The 12,310-nt window shown below is 34.7% G+C and overlaps 1 protein-coding gene across 4 annotated transcripts in view; it reads right to left on the bottom strand.

Annotated features, from left to right (window-relative positions):
* LOC126822648 (interleukin-6 receptor subunit beta) overlaps positions 1–12,310 on the bottom strand; it is a 48,966-nt gene that overhangs the window by 30,616 nt on the left and 6,040 nt on the right. For all 4 annotated transcript variants that reach the window (XR_008788050.1, XR_008788052.1, XR_008788051.1 and 1 more), the window contains exons 2-7: positions 9,511–9,676; positions 6,108–6,374; positions 5,761–5,893; positions 1,969–2,138; positions 1,215–1,354; positions 813–960 (exon numbers count right to left, since the gene is read on the bottom strand). Coding sequence is in view for 1 of the 4 variants with exons in the window: in XM_050551628.2 (XP_050407585.1) it covers positions 813–960; positions 1,215–1,354; positions 1,969–2,138; positions 5,761–5,893; positions 6,108–6,374; positions 9,511–9,619 (967 nt within the window). In the remaining 3 variants the exon portion in view is untranslated. The remainder of the gene's footprint in view (positions 1–812; positions 961–1,214; positions 1,355–1,968; positions 2,139–5,760; positions 5,894–6,107; positions 6,375–9,510; positions 9,677–12,310) is intronic.

Genomic DNA, 12,310 nt, shown 5'->3' with positions numbered 1-12,310 from the left:
GTGTTGATTGGCTGAGAAATCAGGGTGATCTATTGTTATGCATATAGTCATCGGACAATACCATATTCGCTGTGAATTTCAAATGGAGTTGCGATAAAAGTTGGTCTTTGTGTGAAAGAAATGGTCATTATTATTATAATGAATATATCAACAAATGACTGGCACCATTTGTATTTCTGTACTTACAGGGAATAGGTTGGGTATCAAGTATTACGAGGTTATCCAAATTACAGATAAATACGCTAATTGCGTGGGTCTTCTTCATTTGTCACGTGGCCAATTTAAACAAAGGACGCTTAAATGGATGTACGGCATGATGCTGTATTTTAAATTCACTCTAAAATATTCCAATCACAAATGTCTAATCTATAACAATGTAAGACAATAATTTGGTGACTATGATTAGACCAGTCACGTGGTAATTGGACGGTCAATAGACCCTTGTCAACTGGTGGTGTGTATTGATAGTGCTATATTGTACAGACAGTGAGATATTGTATAGATAATGTATATCCTATGTGTAGTGCCTGTGACGTCACCAGCCAATCAACCGGATTAAGGTTGTAATTGAAAAATTGAAAAGCGTTTTGGCGTGTCCGATACTTGAACGTTAACAGCCAAATTAATTTTAATCAGATTGGTGTGAACTTGCCGTAAAGTGGATATAGTAACCATTGGCTATACGTACATGAAATTTAGATTTCCCCTCTTATGTGGTCTTTAACGTACTTGTATATATATTAGGATACAAAAGGTTTAAAACACAAACTTGGCTTATGCCAACTTTATCATTATATTTGGTGTCTACCTACCATCTTCTAATGTAGTTGTACTTGTGTGAACTGTCTCACTCCAAAAACCTTGTGTTCTAGGATGTGCTGCCACGGTGAAATTATATAATGTATTAGGATGAAGACCACAAACTGTATGTTTCAAGGATCGTCCAGGATTTAACAATATCTGAAGGTTGAACAAAATCAAATTTAGTTTATTACGTATATGAGGACAAAATGTTGCTGCCAACTAAAGCTGAAATAGGATATTTAGTAGAACACGAGGAGACAAAGATTTCTTCATTACGGTAAAGATTCCAGATGAAATTAAATCATTATTTGTATGTTGTGGGTGGATTAGATATTCCACAGCACACATGTCGTATGTATTTATTACTTGAAATGATTCTTGATTTATTATGTATTCATATTTATACTTACCTCAGTTTCTTTATCCCACTGAGAATAATATCTTAATCTATATTTTAGATTTTTTTCACTTCTAGAATGTGACCAGGTTAAATGTAAGCATGTGGAGTTGACTGCATTAGCTGTCAGATCAGCTACAGGATCTGGTTTTACTATAATAAATTACATAGTTTTACTATAATAAATAACATCGTTTTACTACAATAGTTTTACTATAATAATAAACAACATAGTTTTACTATTATAATAAACAACATAGTTTTACTATTATAATAAACAACATAGTTTTACTACTACAATAAACAACATAGTTTTACTATTATTATAAACAACATAGTTTTACTACTACAATAAATATCATAGTTTTACTACTACAATAAACATCATAGTTTTACTATAATAAACAACATAGTTTTACTACTACAATAAACAACATAGTTTTACTACTACAATAAACATCATAGTTTTACTATAATAAACAACATAGTTTTACTATAATAAATAACATAGTTTTATTTTAATAAACAACATAGTTTTACTATAATAAATACCATAGTTTTACTATATTAATGGTGATAATTTATTCCTTGTGGCGATTATGGATGAGGTTAGTTTAAATGGATGTGTTTGATGGTCCAATTATTGTATGATTGGTGAGGTTAGTTTAATGTTAGTTTTATAAACACAGATTAATAAAGTTTTTATTACAGCCAAGTAAATCTTGGGGCCAGTATACGAATCGATCAGCAGATGTATGGCAACTTACCTAGTTGATCAGCATAGATTGTGTAATTCCCGTTAGTAATATACATTTCTCGATTTTTTGGTTTATAACTAACTTCTATCATCATAGTGTACATGTTTCCTTCATTGTAACTACTAGCATTAAAAAAACATGAAGTTTGGCTTGAACGATCACATGTATAATATCCATTTCTGAAACAAAAAAAAACAATAAGTAGATGAATTTAATGGAAGGTGATGTCAAACAGGGCTATAATGCTATAATGTCAAACAGGACTATAATTTCACATTAACCTTTAATCACCACAACTCTATACAGCTAAGCAGGGCTGTCGGTAATTTTTCACAGATGATTAGCAGCACTGCTAACCAAAAAGTCCAATTTTGCCAAATTTGATTAGCAAATTTAAAAATTGATTAGCAGTTTTTCGGTTTCAACATAAAACACCTAAATATAGTAAATAACAAGATTACTTTAATTTATAACAAATGATTAATTTCATTCTTCGGATTTTTTTAGAATTTTAGCACTGCTACAGGTAGCTGTGAACATTTCTGAATGTAGACTTTTGGTTATGTCTGAAGCCAATTCTTGGCAGTGGCTTCGAACTTATTTCTTCTTTAGAAAACAATTTTGTCTGGTTTTTATCATGTGTTACTATTGTTACCATTTTTTTTTCATTCGGACGCACATAGATTTTTACGAATTATCTCGATTAACTAGACGCACGCGATTTAAACAATAATATTTTACGGGAATTCTTACTTTGATTTCTCATTTTACGATACGCTTACACATATTTATTTTTTATATTTTATTGACAATACTTGGGGAATACACTGAATTTATTTTGTTCAAATTGAATACTGATATAATTACTCGAAATTGTCATGTCTTGCAACATGAGTGGTACTACTTGATTCCCTAGTTTCGGTTTAATAGTCCCAATTCATAGAGTTATGTCCCTGTATTATATATTATAATGAATTGAGTCTGGGAAGTTCGAGAAGAAAATGTCACACGGAGAATTCAGTTTTGCTTATAAAATTTATTTGAAATTTTATACACGTTGAAAGTGTTGAGAAATGTGGATAAATCTTCGTGTCAATATCCAAAATAACAGGCATATTAATGATTCTGTAATGATTTGCAGTTACTGCGAATCAAAAACATTAGATTTTAATTTTTGATTAGCAACGAACAAAATATGCATCGCAAATTGCGCTGCGATACTGGTTGTCGGCAGCCCTGCAGCTAAGTGGTCACGGTTGACTAAAGTCGACCACAACAAGAACCTTTTTCATAAGCCCCATTTGAGTATTTAGTTTTGTATTTAATTGATATCGCCACGCATGTGTGTCAGAGAGAAACTTGTCTTGTCAAGGGCATTGAGAAAAACATGTCTTTGTTCAACATTTTTTGACAAAAAACGTAATTTAACGATGTTGGGAAGGTTAAAGACTCCCAAAGTGGTTGAAATCCTTATGAATTATTCCGACTTGGATTATATCGATGACACCGATTCTGAAGACGATATTTCTGATGAAATTGATTTAGAATGATTTGCAAATTATAGATCAACTTATCCCCTTCAACTTTTGTCTTGGTATCAAGAGTCTATCACTTATAATTATCCGGCAGTAGTCGATTGAAATAGGCATACAAAATATTCCACTTTAGCCTTTATTTAGCCTGAGCACTTGAAGTCATGACGTCAAAATGACGTCGACCGGTTAAGGGTTAAACAGAGTTACGAATAAAATAATCAACTTTTTGGTACATAAACAAGTGGTTGCCATGCAAGATACGCCCCCATTTTGCAAGAGATGGACAGCGAAGAACAAGCTAAAAAAAAAAGCGATTTTCGTACAAAAAGGGGCCATAATCCAGGATCTTACGGTTCAACATGCGTCAATATCAAAAGGACCCAAGACCTTTTGGATATACAGTGCACTCTGTCACAACCGACCTCTGATCACTCTGGCACTCTGTTACATCTGAAACCATTTTCATGTCCCGATTTATTTCCTTATTACTTCAGCCAAAAAATCTCTGGGTAATTCGACCTCTGTACGTTCTGGATTACGACATCAATCAGCCGTCCCGTCATACGATTTCCATTGAATCGACACCGTATAATCCGGCCCTCAATCGGTGAGTGTGAAGCAAACACTTACCGATCAATTATCCGTGAGATTAAAACTGGATGGGTGTGAAGCGACAAAAGATTCACAAGCAATCACCAATCAATTATCTGTGAGATTAAAACTTGCTACAGTGGGTCTTTGTTGATTACTTTGATAATTTTAATCTCTTGTACAACAGTTGTGACAAATACTCAAGAATATCCACGAATTTTACCCCCAAATTCACAGTCGTAAAAATATTCCTAGCACCTGTTGGAAACATTCCTTGCGCATGCCGATTGAACCTGAATAACCTATAAGTTTGGTCACCCTATGGATCTCTTCGAACCGCGTGACGACGACCTGGGGATGCTTGATTCACAGTCCGGAACGTCCCGAATTGAAAGAATAGCAATCGAGTGACGCGGAATTCAGCCCTGTCACAGTTCTGTTAGTCCCGACAACGGAGGTGGTGTGAGTAGAATTGTGACGTAATTAAACATGACGAACAGGTTTCGGCTGCATGGTTGGATGAGATATTTATATATCCAGTCGTCGCATGCTTTGTAGCTGGAAGTACCCATTTTCACTCGTTTGTCACTATTTTTGGGATTGAGAGAATTCAATTCCGGAACGTTCAATCGAGTACGCCCATTATCAATGAACACATGATAGCAAAGACAAGAGTGCGATCAACTGAAGACGGCGAAGAAGATAAATTAACGACAGACTTGACCTATTCAAAATACTTACGCATTTTAAATGAAACAAAAATTAATGTAATAAAATTTTGAATGTACAGAAAGGTTTATCATTTTTAAAGGGAATAACATTCTGGTGATTCAAAGTTCTATGTTCGAAGCTACATTATAATAATACTTCCGGTTTTCAAAGTTACAATATTTCCGGTTTTGAGAAAACTGGGTATTCCGACACTCTGCGTAATCCGACATATTGTAACGATCCCATATGATGTCGGATGTGACAGAGTGCACTGGAAACATATATTTCAAGTTTCAGCAACATTAAACTAGAGCGCCCACAAGAAATTGTGGACGCCGGACCGCCGTACGGGGGCGATGACAATATACGACCACATTTCAATGTGGGCGTATAATAAAAATTGTTAGTGCTACTAGTTCTAGAGGGCTCACAAACTAAAAGCAAGACCATAATCCAGGATGTCAAGGTTCGATATGCGCCAATATCGAAAGGAACCAAAAAGTTTAGGTTATAAACATACATTTTAAGTTTGATCAAAATCGGATAAAAGATTTTCCCAGAATAGGTTTGCTATGTAAAAGAGTGTACTAACTTTCAATCAAATACCTCAAAGTTGAACCTGAACAATTGTGGAAAACAACATTTTCATTGATTTCATATAGGAAGCAAAATTATCTCAAACAAATCAAATTATTCATCTCTGTTTATCATCCAACTCAGTCAAGGCATTCATGGAATAAAGATCTACACCAAGTTGTCATAGGCTTGTTAGTTTGCATCCCTCTATCACGATTCAGGGTTTTAATCGTGGAGTAGTCATTTTGATCCTATCATATATTGAATTCCGTTGTTACAATCGTGTTGATCGTATCGAAACGTATCTGCACGTATCAGATCATGGACTGAGTAGGGACAATCCTGTCGTAACACATCGCACGATTGTGGGAACCTAGCGTAGACTTACCCCGATTGAACCCACCAGTATGGTAAAATATTAATATCTTCCACTTTAACATAGGGTCCTAGTTGCCAATTACATGTCATAGTGTCCCAATTAGCAACCACACAGCTCACATTCTCAACTGGTCGTGGACGATCTGAAAAAGAAACCAAAAAACAACACAACCCATTAAGCTGATAAAACAATTAACTATTGCAGACATGACATCTCATTGAATCGATGTACATGTATCACCATCTGTTTGTTAGGGCTTAAAGGCTCCCATCATCTGTTTATTATGGCTTAAAGGCTCCCATCATCTGTTTGCTAGGGCCTAAAGGTTCCCATCATCTTTTTGTAAATATACTTACATTCTAGAGATAAATCTTGAACTCCCACAATTTGATTATTAAGGATGCACATATAATGACTTTTATTCTTGGGGCTTGTTATTGTTAATCTTAGCTGAGCTAAATATTCACTGAGTATATGAATGTCTTCCTCCGCCACATCTATATCATCATGATGTGTGAATCGTAGATCCAATGCATTGTAAGAACCATCTTGAGGGGTATTTAAAGAACAATTCAACACCAACTCATCACCAATGTAAACAAATGGATTGTCAGGTTTTAATTCTGAAAAGTAATATTCATTCTATTAAAACAAATACTGGCATTATAAAACCTTCAAAGATGTCTAGACAAATCCCTCTCAAAACAATTTAATCAATTTTTTTAAGCGGCCTTGTTTGTCACATGACTTCAATGAGGGAGGGCGTATGTTGGTTGTATTTGTCATCACTTGCTGTCATTTTACAATAAATATCAACACATATCAAGACCTCCCTTCTTCATTCAACCGGTTGCCAATTATAAGTGATACCCTTTTATTTTTGTCATTTGAGCTCCCCCAGGGAATCGTCCTAATAACCATATGAGCTATCTACACAAATCTGAAAAAAAAACTAAACAAGGGTTCATAGATGGACCGACAGACGACAACTAACGGATATCAGTATGCAACATTGCCTTCCAAGTGGTAAACTGTATGTCATGAGAGAAAGGTAGCAGGTTCAGGTAAGGGTTCGGGTGCACAAAGCCCTGGAAAATGTTTGTTTTTTTGGTTGAAGCTTAATTAATTTGGAGGGGTGGAGGGGGGAGGGGGGGGCATGCTTGTTTATGGGCCTAGTAACATAAGCCCTTAGGGTTATTGTTGGTCTAACAGAACGCAAATTTCAAGCGCATAATTCTCAATACTTAAATATTTCAGATTCGTCGGTTCGCCAGAAAAGCGACGTAATGGCCAATAAGGAGAAATGAATTAAAGTATATCAAATATACAGAATCTGGGCCTTGTCAGTCATACAGAACAGGTTCTAGGAAGGAACAGCGTCTAGTTATTCAGACAGAACAAAAAACAAGGTCCAGTTTGCACGCGGACATTCACATAAAACAACCCTTGAAAACGAGGAAGTGAAAACGTCCTTCATAGCACAATGTAAGACATATGCCTATCTTCAGTAGCCCAGTTGGTGTAAAACAATAGATTAGAAGGTTAAACACCATTTTGGGGATCATGTGGCTAAGTGGGTAAGATGCTGGTTCGCTAACCTGGAGGTCGGGTGTTCGATCCCTGCATTGGCCGAGAAAGTTCATCCAGATTTTCCGGCATGGTTCCCCCTTGTCAGTGATGCAGGACGGAGGGCCTGACAAGGACTGCTGTCTAGTCGCGTGTACACATTGGAATGCACGTAAAAGATCCCTTGGCAGTTGGAATTCGATATAAGAGTAGGCGATAGTGCCGCTGCCCGGGCAAAATTTCCCTCATAGCACACTGTATGATGTATGCCCGTCTTCATTAGCCCAGGTTAGGAGCAGAACAGTAGGACGTTAAACCCCATTTCATTCCAAATACCATTTTAATGTGACCCGAGTTCGTAGGACAGAACAAAAAACAAGGTCCAGTTTGCACGCGGACATTCACATAAAACAACCCTTGGCATTTGGAATTCGACAATGAAGAAGCGGAAACGTCCTTCATAGCACAATGTAAGGCATATGCCTATCTTCAGTAGCCCAGTTGGTGTTAAACACCATTTTAATTTGACCCGACTTCGTAAGACTGTGTGAAGTTCTAGAAGTTGACCTGAGTTCGTAAGACTGTGTGAAGGACTGTGAATACTTACTCTTCACGAGGTGCAATCAGGAATACAAGGGAACTTTGAATATAAGCAAGCATTTGCTTTGTGGGAAAATATGATTTTAGGTTTGTGGAATTTTAAAAGAACAGTAACATGATATATTCTAGTGAATAAACTTGAAATATTCTTTAACTAGTAAATTTTCAAAAAAAGACCAATTTTTGGTATCCAAGAGCAAACACTTGGATATATAAAAGTTAAATTGGTTTTATCTAATTTATTATTCGATTAAAAAGGTGAGCAGCATTGTACAATTAAATTTAAATATCCTTCGAGTGGGCAGAGGTTGATTTATTTACAAATGTTAACACAAAATTACTCAGTCCTCAGTACTTAATATAGAAATAATCAACAAATAAATTTCAATCAAATTAAAAGTTTTACTATTTATAAACTTTAACTTTAAAGGCCTATCACATACATACAAATTACAATGTATTATAACAGTAAAACCAAGGCCTATCACATATCACACATATACAAATTACAATGTATTATAATAGTGAAACCAAGGCCTATCACATATCACACATATACAAATTACAATGTATTATAATGGTGAAACCCTTTTGTATAAATCACATTTATCTATATTAATTAATTTGTAATTATGTGGGTCCTGATGGCCATAAAACAGCATTTCTTTTTGTTTATATATTAATCATTCTATTTAATATTCACCAAATTAGAATTTTCTATTATATAAATACTTTACCGTCAAGTCAATAACTCTGTAAATAAATAAATTAATTCACAAGAGAATATTAATACATTTCATGCCGGTATTCAGAGTTTTACACTAACCATTTTGCAGGCCAGCAATAATATTACCATTCATTAGTAAAAGAAATCATTTCTGATAGTTTTAAGTTTTAAATGAATAAAAACTCCCAATCTACATAAAGTATGTCTGCATTTAGATAAATGGAATTTGAAGACCGGTTTACAGAACAAGTACGAGAAGTATGGACCAGAAACTGAGCATGATGTCATCACTGTTATCTCAGAATCGTGACGTCATATCCAAAATTAAAGTTCATCAATCAGTGTGCAATTGTCCAAGGAACAAGTATGCCAGTTTCATGTCTATCGTATTTAATTGGCGGAGTCGTGGGCTTTTTCGACGAGCGTCGTCCACAAGAAAAAAAAAACCCAAGGAAAGCAGTGTTTTCAGTTCTTGGTTCAAAAACAGTATCTAGAAGTATTCTAAGTGTTTTCACCAAGTGGGTTTTCTCTGGGTCTATCAGTTTCCTCCCACTGCTAAAGACCAATACGCACATGTGAATTATTGAAATAAAATTGAATCTTGTGTTAGTTCCGAAATGACCTAGTTTGTGTCAAGTGGACGTTAAACCCCATTTCTCTCTCTCTCTCTTAGTGTTTTCGACAAAAATCGTGATTAGCGGCCTAGTGTCGGTTCTCTAGCGGTGCTAACTCAAACTGTAGACAGATAGCCTAAGTTTAGTAGGACAGATGCCTTGCTAATTCTGAACCCTAATATTACAAATATGGCTATAAATATTGTTGGGGCTAACCCTAACCCTATAAATATTGTCGGGACTAATACTCACCACCAATGCATTTACTAGTATCGAACAAACATAAAGTAGCATCTGCATCTGCATCCTGGCCATGGGATAGAATAGTAAACAGGAACAAGAAACAGTAATTTCTTAACATGTTTCCTGCTAATCACATGTCCAGTTATCAATAATACTAAATGGTTGCACTATAAACCTGTAATAAAAATATATAAAATTAGGTCCAGGCTATTATTACATAAAATACAATATCTTTCAACAATCCTTGGATTGTAACACTCTATAATTATAATACAAAGTTATACAGCTACAGGAAGGAAAGAAGGACATGCTGGTTCTAAAATCATTCAGATTAAATTCCTCCCCTGCAACTACAACTTCCTGCTAGATTCGTATTGGTGAAAGTGACCTGTTCTGTGTAGAGTAATACAAACTCTCACAGTGTGCCCTAGAGCTAGGCCTCTTTATTTGCCGTATTATGTAGGCCAATCAATAAATAATAAAATAATGATAATTTTCTCTAATATTTTTATGATTTTGAATCGTAAAACTATAAGTTAAAAGATATGGTAGCGTACGGTACACAACAAAATACATCAATAAATTCTCTGGTGGGCCTCCCTCTGAAAATTTTTTAAAATCTAGATGCCTAGAGGTTTTATCTGAGACTATTTCAGATGACTATATTGACAAGGAAATCAGGTCAATCTTTTCTCCACTTTGTTATTCCAAATTTATCGCAAGTCATTTATTCAATGAGTGAATTGTATGTGTTACGAAACGTGGTTATTAAATAATAGAGAAGTAGTTATATCCATATATACCCTGTGTTGTGTTTTGTTATGAATAGTTATAGAGAAGTAGTTATATCCATATATACCCTGTGTTGTGTTTTGTTATGAATGAATTGATAATTGTTTGTTGTTTATTTCTTGTAATGTATTTTTATTTGTTATAGCAGGAGATATTGTAATAAGTGTAGTTAAATGGTTTAAAGTGAGACATTAAGTAATTTACTGAAACTGCACAAGGGCGTTAGACTGAGTGTTTTTTAAATATTTTATACAATTTTTTTAGCTCGAGACTGTTGCATTCATATATAATGCGTGCTGCTGGTTGCTTGGCATGACAGACTGGCCCCATTTCATACTTCATAATTATAGACCCAATATATATATAACAAAGTCAGGATCAGGATAATACTACTTGTATTATAGACCCAATATATATATAACAAAGTCAGGATCAGGATAATACTACTTGTATTATAGACCCAATATATATATAACAAAGTCAGGATCAGGATAATACTACTTGTATTATAGACCCAATATATATATAACAAAGTCAGGATCAGGATAATACTACTTGTATTATAGACCCAATATATATATAACTAAGTCAGGATCAGGATAATACTACTTGTATTATAGGAAATAACTAAATATACAAAACCATAAGTAAGCATATCAACGTAGCATAATGACAGACGACCTACTCTCATGAGATCCAGAACTCTACTGTCCCTAACTGACCACTACACGTGCAGACTCACTATAGTCTCTTTCAACATTACGTCATAACGTCTGTATCAAATTAGTGGTTATACTAAATCACTCAACATCTCCCCCTTTTATATAATTAACATTCAAAATTGAATTTCTTAAAACTGTAAGACACTAATTTGACATGTTTGAATACAATATAGATGTAGGCCTACTATTATAATAATGAACTAAATATTAATGCTATTTACTTAATAACCTAATAAACTTTGTTCAAATTCCAATTTACTGCTTTACTAATCTAAATTTTTAATATCTTACAAAGTCTTTGAATCGTGCAGGTGGTACAATATTACGACCTGAACGACGAGGTTGAATATCAGGCGGATCAGGTGGATTCACATTCTGACGATAATCATCGTTTTCATTTGGCAAATTGAAATCAATTTCAACATCATTAGGCTTATCAAAGGCATTAGCAGAAAATCGTACTTTGTTAGCAATGTGTAAGTGGCGACGATTACATCTATATAAACCAAACTTATTTTCAATTATGTATGATCTAGGTTGAATACATTTCTTAATAACAACACTGGGTGTACCCGACTTTTCTCCATCGAGTTTGGAAATAACTTTATCACTCGGTTTCAGTTCTTCTAATTCGCGTGTGTTGTGATGTCTATTAAAATTTCTACGCGTTTGAAACTTTCTATTGTCATCTCTTCTCCTCACATTTTTAAAATTAGGCCATTTCGGTTTTAAAGTACTTGGTAAAGTTGGTAGAGTTGTACGAATTTGTCGTCCCATCAGTAATTGAGTAGGACTCACACCTGTAACTTGTAACGGGGTTGATCTGTAGACCATTAATGCTAATGTTGGATCAGGTTGATTTAATATCTTTTTCGCGGTTTGTACAGCTCTCTCTGCTTCACCATTCGCGGACGCAAAGTAAGGGCTTGTTGTGACATGATTAATTCCAAAGTCACAACAAAAATTAGAAAATTCCCTAGATGCAAACTGAGGTCCGTTGTCAGTAGTTAGTAACTCTGGTATTCCGAATCTCGCGAAACTATCTTTAAATTTATGAATAACATTTCGGCTTGTGGTAGTACTTAAATAAACAATTTCAATGTATCGCGAAAAATAATCCACAATTACCATATATTCCTTGCCCTTGAAAGTCAATAAATCTGCACCTAAATGTTTCCAAGGACGATCTGGTAGTGGTGTTGGTAATAAAGGTTCTTTATGTTGATTCGGTCTTTGACTTTGACAAAATTCACACGATTGAACACGATGATCAATATCTTTAACACTTCTAGGCC

This window comes from Patella vulgata, chromosome 5, assembly GCF_932274485.2.
Source record: "Patella vulgata chromosome 5, xgPatVulg1.2, whole genome shotgun sequence".
NCBI classification, from domain to species: Eukaryota; Metazoa; Mollusca; class Gastropoda; family Patellidae; genus Patella; species Patella vulgata.
This window is presented reverse-complemented; position numbering and strand designations above follow the sequence as displayed.